Genomic DNA, 26,845 nt, shown 5'->3' with positions numbered 1-26,845 from the left:
CCTCATTCTGGACTTCCTGCCTGCACTTGTGGCAGCTTTTCCCACTAGTATCATTATACACAATGAAGCATAGACAGTGGAGCACAGGTGTCAAAGGCCTGGCATTTCCATTCCCCCATTCCCAGCTCAATATTTTTCTTTCTATTTGCTTAATATTCAATATCTAACTGACTTCGCCTCTTTTTTTTTGTCATATTATGCACATTAACTGCTGTCTTTGTGTCATGTCAACAGTGATTTCAAAATTATACTTGATGACTGTAGGCAGTGCCAAAAGCAAAATAAATTACCCTAATGGTAGTTTAAATATGAAAAATAAAGTAGGAAACTTAAAAAAATAAATAAAGGCAATTAAAGAAGGCAAATGTGGCAGGGAGCTGATCTATTGTTGGCAGGCTGCCACCAGCACAAAAGTGAGGAAAGGAGCAGAATCGAGTTGTGTATTGTCACGTTGAGTGAGTATTAAAGTTGTGAAGAAAAGCAAAGGGGGTGAGAGATGTGGAAGAATGAGGCAGAAACACAAGCGAGTCTGAGGGGAATTGATGCGAGGAGGAGGAGATAATAGGGGCAGAGGGGAGGTGCAGTCACTATCGTGGACAGATTTCGGCAACGTATACAGCAGTCATTAGCATCTATGAGGAAGATAACGAGGAACACACATCATGTTCCATCATGTTCCAGATGAAGTTTGTACTGGCAATTTAAGATAAAATGATGTTCGTACTTTATTTAAAATCTTTGCATTGAGAGTTATTCTGCTCATCCCATCATGACGTTCTAGTATTGGACTGCATTAAATAGTGCAAGTAGACTTAACGATGGTGAGTTGGGAGCACTGTGCACTTGCACCTAGCTACCGTATTTTCACGACTATAAGGCACACCGCATTATAAGGCGCACCTTCAATGAATGACATATTTTAAAACTTTTTCCATATCTAAGGCGTTACAGTAGAGGCTGGGGTTACGTTATGCATCGATTAGATGGTGCTGCGCTAAAGAGAATGTCAACGAAACAGTCAGATAGGTCAGTCAAACTTTATTAATAGATTACAAACCAGCTTTCTGACAACTCCATTCACTCCCAAAATGAATAAACAGCTGTTTTTTTTATTTTCTCTGAGGTAAAGTATTAGTATTAGCTAGCGAACCAAGATGGCGGGATCTTCTGCGCGTGTGCGTCACCAATCGTGCAGGGTCACCGATAGCGTCTTGACAGCGAGACCTGTTGCGGCTCAATATTGATCCATATATAAGGCACATGGTCAGCTTTTGAAAAAATTGAAGGCTCTTAGGTGCGCCTTATAGTGCGGAAAATACGGTACTTAAGCCCAATTCACACTGACTGGGGAAAGAACGTGTTGCATTTTCCGTACGCCTTCCGCAAGGACTGCAATTTCCAGGTGCACTTCGTATCCGTAAATCTGCTCCCGACAGACCACACGATCACGTGGGGTTCACGCTGGAGAGTTGAGTTGACCCATTAACAACCGTGTATATTGAGTCCCATTTGTAAACAATAGCCACGCTTGCCTGTTGTCACATTGATATGTTTTTTGGACATTATTTCTGGGACTTATAGCATGACTGTTCCACCATGGGTAAGTAGCTATGTTTTGTGTTTAAATAGTGTTATTTTGTCATGTTTAATTTATTCTGAGCTCATTTTTTTTCTTAAATGTCCGACTCATGTTATGTAGCTAGCTAGCTAGCTTCCCTTCCAAATAAACAAGTTCGCAAATGGTTTTATTTTTAAATATACCGGATTTACCTTGTTGCGAGAAGCTTGATTTCCAGTCTGGCTCGTATAATTTCTTCAACTTGACGAAATTCCGAATGCGGCGTCCGTAAGAAATAGAAGACTTGCGGAAACCTTCCGCATCGCCGGAGTCATTCCGCACCGCAGCTGGTGTGACACGTAGACTTGAATGCGTTCTATCCTTGCGGCGTCCGTACGGCCGCCGTACGGAAAACGCAACGCGTCCGTTCCGCAGCCAGTGTGAATTGTGCTTTAGCCAATAATGCTAATAAAATTATTTCTTCATATGCTTAAACTGCCACTCAGGTGCTGTGGTTTGACTGGTGCACGATATGGTTTTTACATTTTCATTGTATTTAATTTATTTTGTTTATTCAATTGTGTCATTACCGAGCTTGCTGAAACTGCCGATTAGTTATTTCATGTTTTTGCAGGAAGTAAATGAGTCAACAAAAGTCACATCTGCTGACATTAATTACACAACACAACGCAGGGCTCAGAACAGTAAATACACAATGAGCAGTACTTACTTAAATCGCAAGGCAAGCATCAACTCAATTGGAAAGTCCACACCTTTTTTTTTTATTAAAATATTCACACACCATAAAAATTACATGTACAAAACTATAAGATTTGAAATTGCTTTATATACACATACAAAATATAAAGACCAAAGGAGAAAAAAAGGGTACACATAAGGGAGGTGTGTTGGTAAGAGTGTGGTCTTTTTGTGTGTGCGTCTCTTCCGCAAGAGCTTAAAAGAATCAAGTTTCTCCTTCTGGAGCAGGTTTTCTTTCAGAATGTTCTGTAATGATGTTAATGATAAAGCTAATGACCATGTTTTCAATGGAAACAGACATGGGTGGTACATATCAGAGACAGTAGGCCTACTTATTCATCATAAATTCCACCTGCATGGGCCAAAGCATGAGGAAGATGAAAGAGATGCTCGTGTGGGTCATGCGCCAAGATACACAAATGGAAAACTCTCCCAGAGAAATCAAATGAAAGTGGAGATAAGACGTCAGGTAATTCATGCTGGGCACACACTTCAATCCATAGTAACAATAATGATGTGATTAAGATGTAAATGGAGCCGAGACCACCGCAAACAATGCTGTAAACAATTTGCAATCACATACTCTCATACCACATTTGTCCTGCACATGAAAATATTCAACGGTGAATGAATGTCAGTGGGGCAAAGGGTTAAAAAAGAATGATGATAGTTGACCGAAACTGATGCAAGGCTGTTTTTTTTTTCTTTTTTTTTTTTGAAGAACTGTGCTTTTATCTTCATGACAGATCTGGGCCTGAAAAGAGAAAAGAAGATATAAATAAGTGAATAAGTCATTTAATCCAGGGTACATTTTTTTGCTTCTAAAAAAAAAAAGAAAAAAAATAGTAAATAATAATAATTTAAATGATAACGTGACACAGCATGCTTTGCGTGTGTGCGTGTGGGTATATACTGTCTGCATAACTGGACAACATGAAAATAAATTAATGTACAAAATCATAAATGGATTAATCCAGTGATTCTTAACTTGGGTTCGATCAAATCCGGGGGTCAAATGATTTGTGATGATACTCCCTGCTTGGCCATCAATGGGTGCAGGTGATCACGCTACATTGCTTGGCCAATCTGTACTGCAGGGAATTTGGTGTGCTCAGTAATCGACTTGTGGCTGTTGTGATGGTACGTCGTGCGATTTCTTTATTATTTTAATGTCTTCAAACTATGTTGAAAAAAAAAAAAAGAGGTCGGACGAATATGTGCAATATGAATTTCTATGTATAACAGAACGTATGGTGTTCCACAGGGTTCAATTCTGGGCCTTATACTGTTTTCATTGCATCTGCTACCCTTGGATAACTACTCTGCATGTTAATTTTCTTTCATTAGTGAACCTTATACCTATATCTTCAATTTGAAAAAATAAAGCAATTATATTTTTCAATAAAGATGGGTTTGTTCGTTAAATGTGTGTAGAAAGCTGGTTGGGTTTTGTACTACAACTACTGGATTAATATATCCTAAGTAGCAAATGTCCACAACATAAATAATAGTAAAGTGTGTTTTTTTTTTTTTTTTTTTTTTTGCATCATTCACTGCCTTTGACAAGTATACTTGTCAATTATATATTTTTTAAAGCAGAGATAATGGTTGAGAATCTGATTATGCGCCACTGTAAATGTCAAACTTGGAAACAACTTTACTGATGCCCAACCACAGATAGATGACATCATTGCCCCATTTTATAGGAAATAAACACAGTTTCAGAGTCCATGGGAGAAATGGCTGTATTTTGGCATACCTACATTTTTCTACTGTCAATTATAAAAGAACGAGACGAGGCAAAAAGTAGGAAGTCGACGCTGTTATTTGGTAGATTCATCTTATATATAATTATTGAACATAATATCACGTAGGTATTAGTGTTGTTCTGATACAGATACTGGTATCGGCAGAGGCCCCGATATTTCATTAAAACATTGGTATCGGTATCGGTGAGTACTCACAGGTAACATGCCGATACCATTAATTCCAACGCTAATATAGGATTTTGGATGCAGCATGTTGTGTCTTGCTTGTGCATGACATTCACTGATATGCGACATGTTCACTACATGCTGATCTAAGATATCCTATTGGCTCTTGAATGCTCTGAACCAATGGCAGGACAGCTTTTTCATGTTGAGGAAAAAAAAAAACCTTAGGTATCGATATGGTATCGGTATCGGCCGATACTGCAAAGCTGGGTATCGGAATCGGTATCGGGGGCCAAAAAACGGTATTGAAACAACACTAGTAGGTATTGAAAATTTCGAAATTTTCTAAAATGGCTGGCAGTGAATGAGTTAGATATTGATGATCGCAGATTGATGTTCTATCTGTGCATTGACATTTGCATAAGAATGTAAACAATTATAATGAAATAAAATGTTTAAAAAAAACAAAAACTTTTTGCTTTTAGACCTTGGTTAAATGTTGCCCTCTCTGCAGCCCAGTGAACCTTCACTGATTAGCATTCTCACCGTAGCTGCCAAAAATCTGCTTTGCATTTCTGCCATAACTTTGCAGAGTTGCTTCACTGGTCACAATCTCTTCAATCACATCACAACGTTGGGATTCACATTTCCCATTGCTTTGAAACATTTTCTAAGCGCTCAGGCCATCTTGACTTATCTCTTCTTGCCAGATAATATCTTTGTTTTTCCCAGTAATACTGCCAGAATCTGTCTGGGTCTTTCATTACTTATCAACATTTTGAGTCTTTATTGTCTTTTTTATGTGTCTGGTTTCTTTCACACCCAAGGTCCATCCAGGATTGTCTTTGCAATCTTTCTCCCTCACTTCTTCCTGTCTTTCTCATCTTCAGCCCGACTGGCCTTTCCTGTTTCAGCACCAGGGGGATGTTATCAAGATGTTTTAATTTCCCAGCTATCTTGACATCATCACACTTGACACCAGTCCAATTCTTAAAGGTCTAACTGATTCTATGATACAGCCAAAAAACAGACACTAGCAAGAACAGGTAAAGCCAATTTCCTTATGGCCCAATTTAGCCTGGCATTTTACATAACACTATAATTCACCATTATTTGCATAACGCTCTAAATCTGCCACAGCAATAGGACACGAGAGAGCATGTGAGCACTATAACACTCCATTTCCAAATGCTGTACGCTGCCATCTCCTTATTTCATTCTTCTCATAAACAAATACACAACATCTGCATAAATGTTGACCTTCCAATTTCAAATCGTGAGGAGCAGTAATAAACCACAGTCTTCCACCTTAACCGAATACTGATAAAACAAGAATTAATAAAGACAAAATACTGTCACCTTGAGAGAATGCCTTTAAAATAGTTGCATACATGTTGAAGCAAGTGTTTTCCATAACAAATCCCAATAGTGCCCAATGTTTGCTTATAAATTATAGAAACTACAGACCTTTTAAACTGACTACTGTAGTCTAAATCATTTTATTACTCATTTCTTTCAAGGCCGGTTTAGGGTAATTGTGAATTTACAGCTTTTTTTCAGCCTTCTTCTTCTTCTGGGTGGATTAAATCTTTTTTTTATTCTGTGACTGGTCATGTTTTAAAAGGGAAGACAGCTTAAAAAATATCTTTACAATAATATGCTATGGAGCCCTAGTAGGGGGAGAAATAATTTGCGTTCCCTTGCAACTATGCGTTCTCTCGCTAAGATTGCGTTCCCTTGCTATGATTGTCTTTTTTTGTGTGTTTTTTGTGAGGGGACGCTTTTTTTCCCCGTTTGTTTTAAATGAGTTGAAGTACTTCGGGTCAACTTCGGTGTGACCAAAAGCGACGAGAATCGAGCATCTACAACAGTGGGAAAGTTTGATTGAATTTGATTTCGAAAAGGTACTGCCGTAGATATCTCTCACCCGCACATTCGAGGCTACAGTATCCAAACTGACTCGGAAGTACATAAATGCGTAGTAAATAAATAAATAAATAAATAAATAAATAAATAAATAAATAAATAAAAAGGCGTCCACTCGAAAAAAATGTTTATCTCACATTTATTGCGAGGGAACGCAATCTGTGCATGGGATTGCTTTTTTTTATTTTTTATTTTATTTTTTGCAACGTTTCTTTTTTTTACAAGGGAACACAAATTGTTTTGGAATATGAATAAAGCAGCAAAATCCACCCGTTTGAATCCATCTCAGGAGGCGGCTTTTGGGTTTTCTTCCTCTTGAAGTTAAAATATTTACATGGACAATGTTGTATCTCATATCACAATATAACAACTGACACTAGTCGCCACCTCATCTGAGCCACTACACTCCTTCATTTTTCATTTTCCGCAGCTTTATCTTATTCCCCCCTTCGTTACTCTTTGCTTCATATTTCCTGTCCTCCTCCCCTTTTTATAATCCTCCTTTTCCCTTCCCTCTTTCCCCGATTTCCATTAAATAAAGCTGCTTATCATGCTCAGCTTTTCATCCATATTCTACTCCTCAGCAACACAGTTCAATCCATAAATCCATATACTTCATGATAAGATAGCACTGGGACATATGTACCATATATGTATAATACATTGAGGTAGTAGCCTACTAGGAGGCCACGGTAACCTACAATGAGCAAGTTTTATGCATAAAACACTTTTTTAATTATTTCCTGCTTTCTCAGTTTACTTCCTATGTAATAATTAAATTAGCAAATGTTAACAAATTTGAAATTTATTGTTTATTGTTGCTGAATGGTTTTGCTTGGGATATTTATTGGCAAAACTACCACAGTGGTAAGTACTGTAAACATTATTTTCATTTCCCCTGTTTTTTTCCCTTCCTACCTTATCTCTGGCATTATTCGTGTCATTATCCTCAAGTGTGACATCACCTCAGGTTAGATAGCTGCTGGTGAGCACATGCATGGAAAACGGTGGGTAACCACTGTGGGCCACAGAGCCCAATGTCATTTCTACAAGCTAGAGCCCAGGCGCCTGTTTGTGTAAAAACTAAGTAATGTATGCATGGCCACATGCATCCTCATCTGAGCCTCCTCAGCCACGGGATGTGTCATGTTGTACAGCATTGCCAATCAGACCACATACAAAGAGCACATTTAGGTTGCGATAACATGTCTCCATTGTCGTCATCCCATGGCTGAAGCTTTATACTAAACGACAATGAGGAGTTGCTTTTGCATGTTGCAGAACAGCTTTCCCAGATTACCACTACTGCACATGTGCGTCAAGCACAGAAAAGGCAGGCAACAGTGGGATCAGTGGGAAGCTACTGAGGCCGTTTTGAAAGAAAATCAAAGCTTCAAAAGAATAAAAAATGACATTGGTTATTACATGAACTGTAAATGACTGACCGTCGATGTAATCCTGACTTGCTGGCCAATCTTGATATGCATTCCAATTCAAAATAAAACCGGTGAGAATGGTGCTGTCATCCACCACAGTTGAAATACACCCCCATTTGGCAGGTGTTAATGTCAAGCCCTGGTTGTGACTCAGACTAGCTGTGAATACTGCATGCCTTTTATGACAGCTAAACAGGATGAGCACTAAGAATGGGATGGGGGATAGCAGGGAGCAACAAACATCTCAGCTCGGTGATGTGAGAACAACTGACATTAGGCATGAACAGTCATCATTGGGGTTTGATTCATTCATTATGTTACAGTTCAGTCCGAGAGGGAATGACACAATCACTTTTGTTGTTGTCATTTTACATACGTTTGAATAGGCACTGTAATTGTGGCATTTCCTCACAAGCGTTATCTCACCATTAAAAGAAGATCAGATGCATATACATTTTGATTTGGTTTGCATCATGCACTTGCGTCTTAAAAAAAATACAAATAAAAAATATATATATATATATATATATATATATATTCTCTGTTTCAAACCACTTTTTTTTTTTTTTTACTAGGGTTAGGTTTAGTATTAAACATAATGTTTATAAATTAAAAAAAACAAAAAACACTAGCGATAATTTGTAAAGTGTGTCCTTTCATTTTGAACATTAATACTTTCATAATTTTTTTTTACCTTATGAAGGTATTTTTATAAAGTGGAAAAAAGGAAGGAGAGGGTTTTTTTCTTTAATTTATTGTTACCTTATTAAGTTAAGGTATTTTGAGAGCTTGTGACGCTTTTAGGGTTAGGTCATAATATGTTTCAATATATCAAATGATATTTTGAATGATTTTTATGTGAAAACAGGCCGTATGTATGAAATATACTATGAAATGTTAATAATAATAAAAAAATGAATTGTTTGGTAATATTAAATAAAATCTTGTGTGTAATGAGCATACAATTTATCATAGATTTTTTCACAAGCACATTTGATTTTGCTCTCCAGTCATATCCACTTTATCACCTGTCTTACGGTTAGCGTGTCACAATTTGTTTCTATTAGCACAAACATGCAGCTGATACTTTTTACACTGACAAAATGACCAATAGTCTAGCTTCACTTCCAGCCCCAAATCCTCAGCTACTCTATGTGCAAGACAAAAATAAATATTGAAGAATGAGACATCTGATGGACAAGAAGCATGGAGACAGAGAAAGAGAGGCGAGTGTGAAATCCACGTGAGTCCGACACCAAAAGAGCCAAATAATAGGGTGTGATGCATTTCTTGTTGCATGTTGCGATATTGTGAGGGAAGTGTAGTAACACAACACTTTGTTTTAGCAAGAATGACTCTCTAATTGTCTAGCTTGACAGCAATTAGATGGCATTTAAGCAGCACCCAACCAATCACTGTAGTAGGACACAAAGTCAAGTGTTGGCGAGTGTTAAGAGTGTGAGCCACAGTTGGTGGATGAACAGGGTGACTGTCAGTGGGTCAGTGCATGTAACACTAATTAAGATGCCCGAGTCTTTGGGTGACACAACTTCTCAGTTGTCTACTTGGGTTAATAGGCTAATTTGAATATTACTCACCTGGATTAAAGGGGACCCAGAAACGTGCAAGGGAGTGTTTGCGGTCACAGATCCAATACAGTGGAAATCAGCAGGGCCAGGTGAAAATATTTTAGACTGCCACAAAAAGATGCTCTGCTCGGTATAGTCCAGTTTAGTCAGTGCCAGATTAGTGACAGAACATTTTGAATACACATCCAGGACCCAGGAAAGGCGACGCTATCTCTGGGAGTCAAATCTTCATTATTTAGGTATGAATCGTCCGGAATGAACCACTGGATACAAGTTGAAGTCCATCTCACCGCCGCCTTTTGCAAAGTTGCATTTTTACCATGTGATTAAATAGAAGGAATAAATGTTGACTTTGCACCTGTCAGTGCTCCTAATGTTAGTTGCAATCTGGGTTATTACTGTAAGAGCAGTTTTTACATCCAAAAACACCGGTGCTCAGCATTTGTAGATCCAAGTTGAAGGAGATTCTCAAGGCAGCCAGTCTACTTTCATCATCCGCTTGGTACTTGTCCAATTGGAGAGGAGATCATTTACAGTACGCATATGCAGTGTGCATTTTATGTCAAGACAGATTTGTATGCTTCTCAGTTGTTGTTGTTTTTTTTTCTCAATTATTCAGTGTAGTCCGCAGCATCAACTTGACTCGATCTTGTATGTTTGCTTAAATAAGGAGAATTCAGCATTTATGAGTGCAAAATGTGTTCCATTAGAAGTGATCATGATGACCTTACTAACAAGTGGATCTTGCAGGAAGTGGCCAAAATCACTTATATGGTAATCCAATCCAGAAATGACAAGATGGAAACACAACAATGGGTACAGTAAACAAGATAAACGGGACAGGGATGGTTTCTTCTTCTTGGCTTCCTCTTGTTCGCCACGGTGGTAATGTCTGCTCGTGAATTCAACAACTCAGAGCAAAAAATGTCAGGGTTCTAGAAAACAGAGAAGAAAAGACAACCATGAGTTTTGAATTTAAAAAGCAAATGTTTTTTAGGGTTTAATGACTGGAATTACAAGAGAAGGACTCTCAAAGGAAACAATTAAGAGTACCTTGAAACGAAAAGGTTTTGATAAAAGAAAATAGAAAGTCAAGTAACAGAGGTACAGATTGCTAAATGTGCCAACATTTGCAATACTTTGGATGGATAAATTCCAGTTGTAGAGTGTGGTCCATACAGAGAAGAAAATGAGATATGGTACACTTTAAACATTTGGTTCTTGTTCACTTAGGGGAAAATTCTCCCCATAGTGTCTTTTATGTGCCTGAACTTGTGCACTTTACAGACGTCTGACACATCCACCAAGCGTACGCTGGGAAACACCAAAGAGGCGTGCTTCATTGGCCTCTGAGGTTAGCTTCAATCATGGAAACGGATCTTTTGAGACTTGTAGATGTCATTGACATCCATGAAAAAGATCAAGCACACTTTACATTTCAAAATTCCTTAAAGAGGAAGTCAACACAAATTTTTTTTGCACTTATATGTCCCTTCTAGTCTAAACACGGTGTGATGGTTAATATTGTGTTTGTGGAATAGGTGTTAAGTGGCAAAATCCATCAATTTTTATCCATCTCAGATGCGGCCATTTTGCCACTTGCTGTTGATGGGAAAATTAAGCTACACTCTCAATATATTTTGACACCTCTAGATGGCACTCTTTTAATGCAAGTGCTCCATGAAGCTTCATTTTCCCATTACTAATTATCGACTGCTAATGACACCCCAGTTGATCAGGTAATGACCAATCACTGCTCAGCTCCAGAAAACAGGTGAGCTGTGATTGGTTAGGTATGTACCAAAATGTTTGGATGGGTTAAGTAACAATGGCTCAGCTGTGTTCTGAAGCTGAGCTGTAATTGGTTGTTACCTGAGCAACTGTGATGTCATTTTCAGTAGACAGCAAGTGGCAAAATGGCCGCACCCTGAGGTTGATTTTGCTGCTTAACTCATATTCCACAAACAATATTAATCAGAATCACGTGTTAAGACTAGTCAGGGCACATATAACATTGTAAAGAAAATGTTTTGGTCGATTATCCCTTTTTAAATCATCTTATACAGGTTGTTGTCAGACATGTGGACACCTTTTGTGTGATGGTCAATTTGTCAGTGTCTCTTATTTTTGTGTTATGACATTTCCTCTCAGTAGTAATTAGTATTTGTTGCAGTATTATCTAAAGTATCTGTATTATTATTATTATTATTATTATTATTATTATTATTATTATTATTATTATTATTATATTTAAAAAATAAATAAATGGGTGACATAGAGAAAAGTAAGGAAAGGCAAATATCCTTGAGATGGATGAAGATATCCTTTTCCCTGGTAGGTTATTGCAACATATGTTATTTGTAGTGTGTGCATTTGTCAGGAGAACATTCTTAACCGCATTTCTCAGACAGAATATTTTGTACAGTGTTTATGTGCTGCTAGTGCTTTAAGTGTCAGTTAAGGAATGATGTAGCATATTTGCAATGACCCCCAACTGTATTCATCTATCACAACCTCAGCACATCTCTGCTGACTTGCGTGTCATCATCCGCCAACAAGCCTCTCCACCCGACCGCCTCCATCCTTACCTCCATCATTCTCACAAAGCAGGTTAAACAAAAAGAAGAAAAAAAAAGTACAAAGATAACATAAGGCAGTGTGTGTGGCAATGAGATGGATGGAAAGGACAAATGTCTTATAAATTTAATGCAGAGGACAAGAATAAGTAATATAGGATTAGGAATTATGTAATAATGTGCCGCAAGGGACAACAACAACAGGTTGTGAACTGAAAGCAGGAACAATTAAATAAAGAAAATGCTGGGAAAGACTAGGGCAGAAAACACGTGGAAGAGAAGCAAACAAAGCGGGAATTAACTGGATAAAGAAAAGGCTGCAGGCGTAGGGAGCATGACAGGAACAATTCACCTAGAAAAGATGACCCTCTAGTTTTATCTTCTTTTTTTTTTTCCACTTTGGTTTTCACAGGCTTTGAGGCAACTGATTTTATTATATGATTTTTCTATTTTGGGCAGCCTTGTGCGGACAAGTTCTCTTTTTTTAACTAAAAGGTGAGGTGAGGTGCAGTCCTCGGCATTGTGATGAATGCTTGACAGAAAATCAACATTTTCTATGCAACAATTAGATTGCCACATGATGATATCGAAAAATATAATTGTATTCATAAATATAAACAATCACACAAAAGTTAGAATTGTTTCATGTAAAAATCAGTCACATTCCAAGAAGCAGATCCAATGTTACATTTTAAATGTTCCACTGTTGTCTTTTGTTTATGAAATTGGCTTGTTTAATTGTTATATTGTTTATCAAGCTAACACAGACTGCTATCACCAACATGCTTACACGTTGGAAACAAGCTACATTGCAGTTTACTCCGAACTTCAGAAGTATTTACGTGCCGAGTGATACCTCAAAACCTGACCACATGATATCGAAATTAGATGTGGAAAATTTGCAAAAGGGTAAGATACAAACTTTTGGGTCAGAGGTAGACAATATTCTACAATCATTGAATGGGACTCGGTGGATGCTAAAAAAAAATCAAAAAATCATGTCAATCATTACTCTTTGGAGCCATCGCATTGTGAGGCCAGGAGACCGTCAGATCTTAAAATTTCTCCACTCGACACTACGAGGCCGTCCTTCATCTGCTGGTGGAAGCATCGGAGACATGGAGAAAGAGAGGAGGAATCAGCAGCAGAGACAACAAACTAGAAAACAGTGAAACTTCCAGACAGAGGGAAATGGAGGGTAAACGACAAAGGGAGAATGAGAAACACAGCAGGAGGCGCAAAGAGGGAGATGCATTCACAGGGCACAGATGGCGGTAAAGAATGAAGCCAGGCAGAAGAGCTGACAGGAAAAGGAGTGATGGTATTTTAAGGCACAGCAGAAAGACAGGTTACAAGGTCATGGGTGGGCCATGGGGATAACACACATTGCTTTTCACAAACACTCAAACACATCCTCGTGTGGAAATGAACTATTTTCCTATCTTGGCTAACCTTGTGGGAGTTTGCACTGTTGCCCTTGCTTAAGGCGGTTAAACCTCGCACATTACATCTCTCAAATGCATTCACAGACCTGCAGGGTTTTGGTGGCTGACCCTGAGTTTTTTTGTGCACACAGATTTCCACTCCACTTATGAGAACATTTCATTGACTTCCCAGGGGGAACTTTTAACCCCTCATACATGAGGGATTACACACAGCAAGCTGTTCATAGGCCCCAGTTGGAGATTTGGTGAAAGGATTGCTGACCTACCATTAAACACAATCTAACACGTATTATGAACAGATGTCCCGTTTGGTTGACTGGTCTTGAATGTGAAACAATTAACTCAATTAATTGTGTGTCAAGCTTTTACTGTAATCTATGATCCGCATTATACCCTTCTACTTGATGGTGTAGTGGTCCCTGGAGATATATATGTCCTGTTTTAGAAATGTTGACATTTAAGAAAAATCTGTCATTTGTACTTGATCATAATAATAAAAATCAACATGACTTGAAAAACTCATTCACTCCCAACCCCCTTCGCTCTCTCGGCTGTTTTATTGGATTAAATAAAGATGACATGACTTGACTTGATTTTGCAAGGGCCACAGAATATTGTGTTCTATTGCTATAAAAACATGAAACCGACCAAAAGAAGGATTAGTCTCTTCTTTCATCAGGAAAAAAAAAAGGTATATTTATATCTGTTTCCGTTTTGCAGCAATTATCATTAGAATATAGCTAAGTTTCATTATTATTCACAAATCTGTTTAAAACTGTGGGGAAATCAGCTCTTTTAACATGGCCCTGGTTGATCTCTTATACTCTGCTGCAACCTGCTGGCCGTTTTTGTAAGAAATACCATTGATTCAACCGTTCTCAAAAACAAAAAACGAATAAATATGTCTTTGGGACACTTAAAACATTTCAAATAGAACATATAAGTTTTTGGGAGCACATGAGTTATGAGCACTTTGTAGTTACTACTGGTAACACAAACAGTCTGAATCAATGTAAAAAAGTATTCATCGTGAGACAAATATACAGTAGGCCTATAAATAATGTTGTTAAAAAAATAGTCAACAATGAACAAATATAGACCTCGACAATGTTTTAGGTCAAATCTTTAACTTGGCTATTTGTCCCCATTCTTGTGTTTATCTGTTTAATAAACTAAATTTAAAATCGACTATCAGCCTGGCTACTATAAAACTAAACCATGCACCTCGGAGATCAAACTGCCAGCTTTAGCTTCTGTTCTGACCAACCTTTACAAAAAGATATTACCCACAATACTTTATGGCAGCAATATTTTAAGCAACAGGGCACCAACCTATACTGACAGACAATGCAAAGACGTTTGAATTTCACGTTCAAGACTTTAAAAGTAATGTGTTTTTTTTTTAAACCTCATTTAAACAAATAAAACTTTAATCATAATGCAAAGCCAATGAGACCAAGAAATATCCTGTATGTTCAAAGCAAAAGAAAAGCTATGGTTCCACAAACAAAATTAGAACACCTTTCCATGATTAATAGTGCAATAGGAAAATCCAAAATTAATGAAAAACATCTTGATCTTTCACAAAAAACAATTTGTATCTTCTTCATTTTTTTTTTTTTTTTTTTTTTTTTTTTTTTTGTATTAAGCTAATACACTGCAGGTAAAGCCCACAAACTAGAGATTATGACAGCAATACTCGCTGCTGCGTGATGATGTCGGTTAGGAAAAGTGGAGCCAAATTCATTTGGACCAGTGCTGTCCTTTCCTGGGTCTGAAAGAAAGCACCATTTCATCTCTCCTTGACCCGTTGACATCATTCAACAAAGCTTCAGCAAAGGCGGCATAAAGGTTAGCAGATTGGACTTTCCACAGAGGCCCCAAGCATGATCAGACTCTCCTCACTTGTGAGTCAGTCAGACACAAAAGAGCACAGGATAATAGATGGTTGGATGGACATCCAATTAATTGATGATTGATCCATTGTGTAATTATTTTTCTTTGAATAGTTTCAGTAACAGAATGAAAAACAAGTTTTAGCAACTGCATTTTATGGGGGGCATGCACCAAACCACAAAATCATTTGACAATTCCATTTAGAGCATGAATCATTATTAAGATCATTTTGAAGTTGCAGTTAGTCAGATGAGTTACTTGAAGTAATTTGAGCTTCTGTTGATATTTATCCAAATACCTACCTTAGCGGAGAAAAATGCAAACAACCAAAGAAACACAATCGATTGGAATACTTGTGATTACATTCCCTAAACACCGACACAAAAACAATCAATGGAAACCAAAAGAAAGTAAAATACCACAATAAGCCTGTTCTCCAATGTTGAGTCTCATTCCTGACAACTGCGGCCCTTTAATGGGGGTCTCTTTTTATCTGCCACAAGCTGCGTTCTTCAGCCACTCTGACTCTGTAGCAGCTACAGGAAACATTGATCTGATCAGAAGGAGCTACAGTGTAGCTCCTTCTGATCAGATCAATGTTTCCTGTCTCTGCAATGCAGCAAGCAGTGCGATGGATCACGGGCCCATTTTACACCCCGAGAAACCTAGATGTCTCACTTCAGATACGTTTGAGCTTTACTCCTCCATATGGTTTGCCCCAGAAGTGCCAAACAGTGAATATAGAAGCAAAGTAAGGAGCACAAAAGACACATTTCACTAGTTTGAGATGCAGAAACGAACAAAATTGTTGTACTCTTCTCTAGTGTGCAGACAGCTCATTGGATGTTATTCTAACTGACAGTCTTAAATCAAATTTGGTTTAGAAGCAGGTTGGGCAATTAATACAACTCTGCAGTTCTTTTGCGCAAATAGTGCAACAATGCTCAGTTACTCAATGACATATATTCCTTTTCACACTTTTACTAGCCTGTTGTAGTTGTAATGAACACCCAAATGTGTTTTGCCCTTTAGAGGGCCAATTTAGCTAACAACTTCTCAAAACACTTGCTGAAGCACTTGTGCAGACTTCTCTGCACATGGTTTCAAAGGTGAAAAGGATAACAGCAAGTTTTAATTTGCCATCCAATTAATCTTCAAAAAAAAAAAAAAGGGTGCAGATTCTCTCATGATAAAACTCCAGACTGTATGACTGAACAGAAAGGCGTGCCTGGGTCAATTAACTGTTATAATTGTCACACCCATCCGACAGAGTTCATGAAGGTCAAAACTTTCCCTGAACTCGATGACTAAGCCACTGCGTTATCTCCCCTCCCCTCTGTGTTATTATCATAGGCTCAATGACACCTCATTCCAAACCACTCATCGAGGCTAATTGAATGACTTACCAGACACTGATAACATATTTCAACTTTAGCTGTTTAAGCCTGATGTGTGAAATGGTGTCTCCATTATTCCTTCTAATTTCCTGAGAAGATTGCAGTTGCAGTGGAAGTCTACTGGAGCGAGTTTAGTTGAGTGAAAATCTGCTCTTGTGGATTTCTATAATTATGGCACTACTGAGAATTATAAATAACCTTTCCGTGCATGTTTGAAGGTGTGCATCCAGGGAACAAGGCAGTCATCACAAAGTTTTATTAGCCTTAGAATAGCCTTTTCTTCCCATGATTAAGTTGCTTAATAGAACGGTAATATTAGTCCTGCACGTGGCTGTCTCCAGGCAAAAATTTTAACCGTGGTCCAGATGCAAGTCGAGAAAGTTTTTCTTTTCTCTCATTCTAACACAATCGTTTATTATGTGATTCAAGTCTGCATTATGCACATTGGTAGAAAATATATACATAATTTACAAAGTTCAAGTTTGCCCAAAACTACTATAACCTTTACAAAATATATTTGAACACTTCACTATTTTTATATCATGAATTTGAACTTTTAATCAAGGAAAGAGGTAAAAGTTTGACCTACTGAACCATTATTTCAGAATCTAAAAGCATTTGCGCGGCTGCCTTGACTTGCATATAAACTTAAGTGACATCCCATTTTTCATCCTTAAGGTTTAATATGATGTTGGTCCATTCTTGCAACTAAATCAGCTTCAACACTTCTAGGAAGGCTTTCCCTAAGGTTTAGAAGTGTGTTTATACAAGAGCCACACTGATGTTGGACAAGCAAGCCTGGCTCTCAATCTCTACTCTAATTCATCCCAAAAGTTTTCCATCGGGTTGAGGTCAGGACTCCGTGCAGGTCATTCAAGTTCTCTCATCCATGTCTCTATGCGCTTCGCGTTAATCGTCAACAAAATGAATTTCCATCATTGACAGATTGGTGGATCTTGCATCAATATTGACGGAATGCCAACCTCAGCAAACTTCCGTCTACCACAATGTAGATATATAGACAGTACATAAATATATTGCTCTCCTGCAACACATTTAATTTTAATCAAGGTTTACATTAATTATTCATTATGTGTGGTATTGTGCTTATTTTTAATTTGGATCTTTTTTTTTTTTTTTTTGGGACTCTTGTCAGGTATTAAATGCGCAATGTGTGACTTTCAATTGGAAAATGGAGAGGAGTTTGTCACATCACTTTGTCAGCCTATTTTCACACACACAGCAGACACTCACACCAGACCTTGGGGGAATTTCATAACTTGCTCTGACCATGGTCCTGCATGTTGTATAATAATCAATAACACATATGTAAAATTCTACACTCTATATGATGTAACTCCCGTATACAAGGGCATTTGAATGCACAGTGTATTATAGTTTTGACAAGAACATTTTGTTTCTTTCACTACTGTCTGTTATTGTGTATTTTATTGAAGCGCCTCGAGATCTATGAGGAAACGAGAGTTCAAAAGACCGGATGAAAGCCTCTGGCTCAGAAGATGTGATAGTTCTGAAGGTAGATTTGAACCAATATCACTGGAGAAAATTGGTTCACAACTTTGCTGAACATTAGCCTTTAGTCATTTGTACACGCTGGAACATTTTCTTTTTGATAAAATGCAACATTATAATTTGAATGTTGACTAAGACTCACATGCAGTCACATCAGTGCCTGTCAGCTCTTATTTTAAAGGCACATACTGTACTGCATTTTAGTTTTCACCTGTTCTACTTTTTTTTTTTTTTTTTTAAATCACAGTAAAAAATAAAAATGTTATTTTTGCAGGGCTGTTTTTTTTTTCTCCGCAAACAAAGCAAGCCATCTTTTCAATAGCTATTGTTTAATTCCCAGCACTACCATTATTAGCTAGGAGTTTATTTCATAGCATAATTCCCTCTTGTGTTGTTTGTGTGGTGTATTCCATATTGGTTAGGTTGTTTCTGCTCCTTTTATACTGTTACCCAAGAGAGATTTACTTAGACTCCTACAGATTCCAAGGCAAATAGTCTGGATTTATACAGAAATCACTTGAGGGAGCGGAACATAAACTGTGAGTTGAAACTGTTGTTAAAAAAAAGTGCACACTGACAGTATTATGTGCATGTCCCTAATTATTTCCAGTGCTGGGAAGTACATATACTTTCAGCTCTTCCGTCTCTCCGCCAGCCCGTCATTGACGGATGCCCACCTTTACACGAGCACTTCATAATGCGAAGCCACATAAAAATACACGGAACAGTAAGGACCGTCTGCACTGACCCGGATCGACAGACATCAGTCTGCTTCTGTTGGTGCTCAGTCCGTGTATTTATTTGAGGCTTCACGTCATAAAACACTTGTCAAAAGGTGGGCATCCGTCAATGACAGAGAGATGTACTGTAAGTGCCCACCTCTGAATATAATTGGTGCGTATTAATCTCAAGAAATTAAGTTAATTAAATTAAGTCAATCACAACCTCTGTCATCTGACATCTGTACTTTTGCAACCACTTCACAGGTAGTATCAATTTAATATATGATAGAGAAGTACACAGTAAATTCTGTTGAGTAAATTTTACTCTAAACTGAGTCTATTTGGTCCACTCTAAGTAGAGTAAAATTTACACTTGGAAGAGAGTAAAATTAAACAATAAAAAAAGTCACTCAAGGGTTGAGGAACAAACCACAACTTCAGGTTGGGAGACAGCTGATCGTTGCTCAACCCTTGAGTGACTTTTAATTTTTTTCAATTCTTTATTTTACTCTCGTCCAAGTGTAACCATCCATCTATTTTCTTCACTGCTTACTCATCTCCTCACTAGGGTTCCAAGTGTAAATATTACTGAGTCTATTTGGTCCACTCTAAATAGTCAAATATAGAATTTACTGTGTATAATACTATCCACAACAAATGAATTCATGTGTAAACCACTTGAAGAATTTGCACAAAACAGTTTAGTATGAAGTGTTTGTTATTCCAAAGAATAAAATAAGACTGACTGTAGTCAACAAACTTTTTCTTTGTCTTTTTCTTTCCCCAAAACTCCCTTGATTCAATCTACATGGATGGCTTATTTTGATCAGCTTCTACTATGTCCCTACGTTTGGCTCTATGATCATTTCACACTCATGAAAATACCTTGTTTTTTCCTCACCCTCCCTCTCTTCCTGTAAAACTTGTCCTTATTTCTTTATGAATGTTATTTCCCTGTGAACTTCTATTTGCCTATTTAGCCCCCAGCTGCTTGCCGCCGTTATCTATGGTCCTTGTCTGTTGGCTCTCTACCTGCCAATTCCTTGGGGGAGGTGGGCTCTTTGACGACAGATGGCGGTCTGTTTTTCATCTCAATGGCAACCCTGGAGGTGAAGCGGGCCTTGGTGGGTGAAAGCAACTCCTCATTGGCCGTAGAGTCAGTCCGTGTCATGGTGTTCCGCCCACTGGCCTCTTCCACAACCAATGCAACAGTGTCTCTCAGGGTGTTGCTAGGTGACAGGGCCCCAGAGGGACCTACGGCTTCGTCGTCCTGACTGTCAGTCATTTTTGAAGCAGAGCGGGGCAGGACTTGGGCCTGACCACCACCCCCCTGACCATTGCTCTGCTGTCTTGGCACGGTTGTAGAAATGGCAGCTTTTCCATGGGCTGTCCCTTGGTGGCTATAAACCTTGTATCTTATCATCAGGATAATAATAAAAACCAGAACAGACGCCACTATAATTCCGCCGATGATGATGATCATAGTTCCTCCCAAGAAGTGACTGTGTAATGCCTGACACTGGCTGAACTCGGTGTCCGTGGTGAATGACAAGCAACCCAGAGGACGTGTTGCAGTCAGTGAGGTGACAACATCGTCAAACACGGCAAGGACGCACAGGTCGTAGCTTCTCCCGGCAGCGAGGTCACGAACCAGGAAGTCATTGGTGCTGGAGGGAATCATCCTAGAAAAGCAGAGACAACAGACACAAATGAGTGTAAGAAATGAAACAGGCAGATGTCACTGAACAGCTTAGGTATTTTAAAACAGCCTTTTTTTTGTTGAAAAAAAAATCATCAGAGCTTCTTTTGTAGTCTGTTTTCACACAAACCAGATGTAATATTCTAACATCAACAATGTGAATAATGTCTTGTCACTTGAGGTGTATAATTAGCTTGGCTGGCAACAAAAGTGTGTGTGGCAAATTCTAGATATTACACTCAAATGAATGTTATGAGTTTTAAATTGCATTCATCACATACATTTTTACATAAATACAAACTGCACTCTATATTCATGAAATGAAGACTTTTATGGATAAAAGTATTGGATACATCATCATTTAATCCAGGGTAGTTATGCAAGAGGACCTCGATGGAGGCAAGGCAGGGTGAGGGAAAAATGTGAACTTGGTCAGCTCATTTCAGCTACGTTGAAAGCAAAATAGATAAAATGAGAGAAATGTATGGGGAGATCAGACAACTCCAGGAAAAAGGATCCCACAAAACTGTTCTAAAGATCCGACATTATTTTCAATGTACTATATTAGTTTGGTGGGTGGCCCTTTCTGTTATACTGTGTCCTAAAGTACAAGGTAAGTTTGATAAAGGTTTGATTGTGTCAAACTATCACTTAATTGCTCTTCCAATGTTTTCGCGTTTATCTATCTGAAAAGATGGAATACCTGACAGTCATCATAGCATAGCAGTGGAAGGAAATCCAAGAAAGGGACAGCAAATACAATAAAAACAGCAGGGGCCCCAAAATACAATCATGAGGAACCCCATATGACAGTGGGCAGTTGGGGACTCAGAATAAGCAAGGCTAAAAGAGTAGGCCAAATAGATTTTTTTTTTTTTTTTTTTTTTTTTTTTTTACTGATTAACTTACCTATTACTTGTGTTATTAATTGCATTATTAATATTTATTTTATTTACTTGCTTATGATATTTATTAATTAATTGTCTTTTTACTCCACGACTGACTTTTACTCCATGTACCAGCACCTTGTATGCAACAATAGTTGTTTTAAAGTGCTTTAAAATTACATTGGTTTGAATTAATAGATGCACAAAACCAATCTATAATCTTCTCCCTCATTCATTTATCACCCATATCTAAACAAAACAAACATAAATGCTCTTTTGAATGTCCTATATACAATTAAATGTCAACTCAAGTGTGCAAAATCAAGTTGAAAATCCATTTCCAGCTACAATTTCATGTTTGTTTGACACTCTCATCACCCCAACATGCTTCTTTAGGCATATTTGAGTCAAACGTGTCTTATGTTGACGTAAAGAGGATGCTGTGTGACATTCAGCCAGAAAAATTGGGTCCTCTTCACTGGTATAAGGTGCAATGTTTTTGTATAGTGTAAAGTGAAAAGATTGTAGCTATTTACAAACAATTCTGTGTTGAGCCACCACAAATAAGATTATAGTGCATTTTCATTTATATCCACTTCCTACCGTACTCCCTAAAGGTATTTTTTCTATACTATGACTGTGGGGAAATTAAGGAAGCCCTTTAGTTAAACAGGGACTATTTTCTTCAAAGCAAAGTTTTTCCCTTTACCCCTTGTTTTTGCTTGTCTTTTTTGTTTTGTACAACAATAACTAGATGTCAGCTACACGCAAACTCTATATACATATAACTGCTTTACTTCTAAATTGTTTCCCCATCCGCTGTCCTTAAGAGATGAGTCTCTGTGACAATTCCTCCCTATAAATGCAGTTCCCAGTCGTAATGTAAATGATTTAAGCAAACTGAGTAACAGCTTCCGTTTTGACATTCAGACAAGTTATCTTGTATGGGACTATTCTCATCTTTGCAGCTAGACAAACTAAATTATACTTTATTGGGAAGGATACCTCAGGGAAATCAGTAAGGGACTTGCATTGCTGTGTTAGTGAAATCTATAAAGTCCAAGTGAGCTTCTAATCTATTTCTTGCATTCCAATACATTGCTCACGTATTAACAAAACCAACTTCTGCATGCAGGAACTAAATGTATTTTAAAAGTGCTGAAGTTTGGAGAATATTTACAGATGTCACCTTTTTAAAGATGGTGGTGACATATTACATAATATTCTTCTCAGCCCAGATGACTTCTTCTGGCTTTCGCTAGACTTCATTTATAATTTGATCTGGTTGCTTAATAATTAAGTAGCTAGTTGTATGTAGGGTAATATTAAAAAAAAAATCATGTGCAAGTTAATGTCATAGGTCAAATCATATTGAAATAATAATACATAGTGCATACTTTATCTGACCAAAATGCATTGCAATTAACTGTCTGTATATAATAGAAAATAGAATCTGAGAAACTTATTCAAGATCTGCATTTAATTAAACTTAAAGTAGATCGGGCCCTCCAGGTTGTAGTCCATATTTTGCCTGAAGTAAATTGGGATAGGCTGAACAGGATAAGTGGTATTGAAAATGGAAAATTAGATTGGGCACGAGAAAGAATACACGAAGCTCATTATACTGTAAACATTTGTCCATAGTTAGTATCACATTTTAGAAAACTCAAAAACTCATACAAATTGTTTTTTATTTTTTTTATTTTTTTTATTTTTTTTTATTTTTATTTTTATTTTTTTTTGCATGCACATGAGAATTGTTAGATAAGACCTCTTTGGCACACATAATTACTTAGGTGACATTAGCTAGGCCGTTTTGAATGGATTAGACCTTCTTCCGCAAATGGCAGATCAGGCTCCACAGCCACGTACTTGATCATTTTGGCATCCATTAAACATTTCAACTGACAATACACTGCACAGTCTTCTGATAGTTAATATTAGCATAGCGGGAATTAAAGACACAAGGACCAGCAGAGGTTCACAAGGAACTTTTCATTTGGTGCCATCAGATCGAAGTACAACTCTTTATCACCGTGAATTCTGTATTATCTCACACACTTTGCAGCAGCTGTTATCTCACATTATTTGGGTTTATTACCATGACCAAAAATGTTTTAGGGTGTTGTGGCCAGAATCATTCTGATTATCTTGCATTGTATTTGTGCATTTGCACAAAGCATGTCTAAGCATATCTATACAAAGTGAATCCATTCCCAGACATACAGCTACAATAAACTACCTTTAATGTACATCTAATGGTACATGCCATTCTAAAGTATACAGTACTAATGTGTGTGGACTGGTACATTTTCAACCATTAAATATTTATAATGACTTCAGAATTTTGTGTCTTCCATATGTGTGTCAAGGATTCACAAAGAACAAGGGCTGCTGGGCTAAGTAGAAACAGCCTACTTGAGTGAACCCATTTAACACTGCAATCATACTGGATGGTTATTCAGATAATGGGTTCACCCATGACACACACGCACAGTTCCTTTACTTGTTGTTTGCAGTTCACAGACACAATACTGATTTCAACTGGCAAATGGTAATGTGACACTTCTACGATGCTACACAAGCAGTCAGCCATGTTTTGTCGCTCCTTAGGTCATCATCACACCCACAAGCACAATCAGCATGGGCATGTGCAAACACACTTTCACATACGATTACTGGGAGCTCACACATTGAAAACACAAAACGGACATCATTTTACTCTTAAAATTGAAAATTGAAACGAGTCCCATAATTTGAGAAGAAACAAAATAAAATCTAAAATTAAATATTAATAGATTCAAACTTTATATTGTCCCCCACTCTAATGAAAATGCAAATAGCTTAAAGTTCAAGAATATTTGATGCTCATCTTTAAAGTATACATATGCAAATTATGCTGACCGAGCGGGTTCAAAACTACACCATTCATATCACTTCAATGTCTGGTGTAAGTAACCGTACAGATAAAAAATACAGCACTAAATGTGATGTGTGTCTGTTAATTAAACTCTGCATGCATATCAATTATACCCAGTAAAGACAAGTGATGTGTAAACAATCTAAAACATAACATTCATAAAATATATGTGTTATATAAAAAAATGCATGGTACGTTTTGTGCAACAAAATAGGCAAGTGATGGAGAGAAATGGAATGAGGTGGGAAATGGGGATATTTTTAGCCAATCGTGTTAATGAATGGCTTTCCATGTGTGCTGATGTTAAAGATTAAATTATCATGTGACAGCTTTGTTTGACTGTATGTGTATTACTATTGCAGGGGCATGGGGGGGCAATTTGGGAATTTAGGAATGATGGCACTAAGAACTCACACAGCCAAGCAAATTATCATAGCAGACCCTATTAAACAAAATGTCAGTGAACTTCATTAAAAGAATATGCCAATTTATGATTCTATGTTTCAATAAAATATACTCTATCCCTTCTCATTTGTAAGAATTTTCACTGCCTTCCATTTGTCTCAATTACTTCCACCCTTGAGGCCATTTTCGGAAAGACAATTTTTGTATTGTAAATGAGGGATATAATAGAGGGGCAATGATACAAAATGTGCTTCCATTTTCATCATTTCTGAATTGGGTTCGCCCAATAAGCTGTAAATGACGACCTTGTTAAAATTCATATTGGGAAAGAGCCTAAAGAAAAGCGCGATAGTGTCCATCTATAAGAAGTTAAAGACTGTAAAACAAAACCAGTTCAAATTGAATTTGAATCCTCATTCAACATTTCACTCATTTCATTTCTTCCTCTACCTCACCACAGCAATATCTAAACCATTGGTTGGCAAACTTATTCCTTATTGTACCATACCAACTTTTATGCCAATAGGAAAATGTATTTATATGCTGACAAAGTAGTAATTTCTGTTGCAATCAAACATTTAAAATACCTATGATGAACAAAATGCTACCACCTATAAGAAAAGTGAGATTTATCCAATTAGAAGTGAGCAAGGAGTGTGGAGGAGGGACCCAAGGAAGGGAAAGTAAAAAAAAGAAAGAACTTATTTCCAACATGTTGTATACATCGCCACTAGTCTAAACAGAGTATTCTGATTAATGTTGTGTTTGTGGAATATGATACAAAGCAGCAAAATCCACCTATTTTTATCCACTGAGGGGGCGGCCATTTTGCCACCTGTTAACTGAAAATGACATCACAGTTGCTCTGGGTTCAGGTAACAATCGATTCACCTGTTTTCTGAGTTTGGTCATGTGACGTTTGCAAGCTGAACTGTGATTTGTCATGATCTGAGCCCTGAGCAATTCAACTCAACTTTATTTATAAAGCACTTTAAAAACAAGCATTGCTGTATACAAAGTGCTGTACATGAAACAGAAATAGGTCATGCAGTAAAAGAAATCAGTAAAATAAGAGCAAAATGCAATTGATTGCCAACTGGTCCTAGGAATTTCTATTCCTTATTGTCCCTCCAATGGAACGTGTGTGCGTGTGCAAGTGCATGTGTGTGTACACGTACAGCAGGAGTGCAGTTGGTTTGAGTCTCTGTGGTCATAAATGACATTAACAGATGCTAATCTGCTATCAGTCGCCCCACTCTGATAGCGCATCGTTATTGTCTTGCAAGAAGAGCGACAGGTTCGTTAGGCACCCTCGTTACAACACAACATCACAGGGGCGCGTTCTGCCAAACCCTGCGTATGTGTTTTCCGGTGGAGGGAGTAGCTGACATTTCGCTTCTCACAGCATGTTAATGCACGTTCCCATCTACGTCTGTGCATGAGCCTGACCTTTTCAGGCTATCTGCATTCAGTTAGGCTGGTTGATGGGAGGAAGCTTTGTTAGTAAATACTGTCCATCAATCAGCTCAAAATGCTGACACTCCCGCGCAGACACACCCCGACACGCACACACGCATACACCATATGTCATGCTGCTCTATTCAGAGCCCCGGGTTGTGACTGTTGATCTAAGAAGAACGTCAAGTGAATATTTATGTTAATGCACCCTGGCTGTTTTTAAAATATTAATGTGCCAATTATTCATCCAGTGCAAGCAGGCCAGGACAGTGAAGGGCAAAGGTGCGACAGCAAAGTTGCGACAGCAGACAAACTTTGTCCATTCAGCTCGACAGGCTGCACCATTTAAGCCAAAAAATAAAACCTAAAAAACGAATGTCAGAAATCAGAATAAAGTGATATTTGTTTATTTAAATAATTAAATACTATTACAAAAAAAGTAGAGATGTAGCCGGATCATTTTCAGATCAGTGTCAATTGTGCAGTATCCACAGAGAAACATGCTTTCATCCAGAAAATATCAATCCTGTAATTAATAATTCAGTATAGTTGTTTTGATTAGGGGAATGTCCCCCTTCCTTTTGGGCTCTCTCCAAAGTACTTGGAAACCATAAAGGGACATCTTTGGAAAGTTATTTAGGGCACAGTGTGAAAATCAACATTTGGTGGTTGATGGTAGTGTATATAAAACTGCATGCAAGAAAA

The 26,845-nt window shown here is 37.7% G+C and overlaps 1 protein-coding gene across 5 annotated transcripts in view; it reads right to left on the bottom strand.

The window, feature by feature from the left end:
- Positions 1–2,369: 2,369 nt before the first annotated feature.
- The window catches only part of LOC144033498 (leucine-rich repeat and fibronectin type III domain-containing protein 1-like protein), a 156,375-nt gene continuing 131,899 nt past the window's right edge, over positions 2,370–26,845 (bottom strand). For 2 of the 5 annotated variants that reach the window (XM_077541653.1, XM_077541655.1), the window contains 4 exons: positions 19,804–20,453; positions 12,791–12,876; positions 9,212–10,137; positions 2,370–3,071 (listed from right to left, as the gene is read on the bottom strand). In XM_077541653.1, the coding sequence (XP_077397779.1) occupies positions 12,827–12,876; positions 19,804–20,453 (700 nt within the window). In that variant the 3' untranslated portion in view covers positions 2,370–3,071; positions 9,212–10,137; positions 12,791–12,826. Of the gene's footprint in view, positions 3,072–8,196; positions 10,138–12,790; positions 12,877–19,803; positions 20,454–26,845 lie in introns of those variants that run through there. The other 3 variants (XM_077541656.1, XM_077541657.1, XM_077541654.1) reach the window with 3 other exon arrangements.

Source organism: Festucalex cinctus, chromosome 13, assembly GCF_051991245.1.
Source record: "Festucalex cinctus isolate MCC-2025b chromosome 13, RoL_Fcin_1.0, whole genome shotgun sequence".
Classification (NCBI taxonomy): domain Eukaryota; kingdom Metazoa; phylum Chordata; class Actinopteri; order Syngnathiformes; family Syngnathidae; genus Festucalex; species Festucalex cinctus.
The sequence above is the reverse complement of the archived record's forward strand: the minus strand, read 5'-3'. Positions and strand labels throughout refer to the sequence as shown.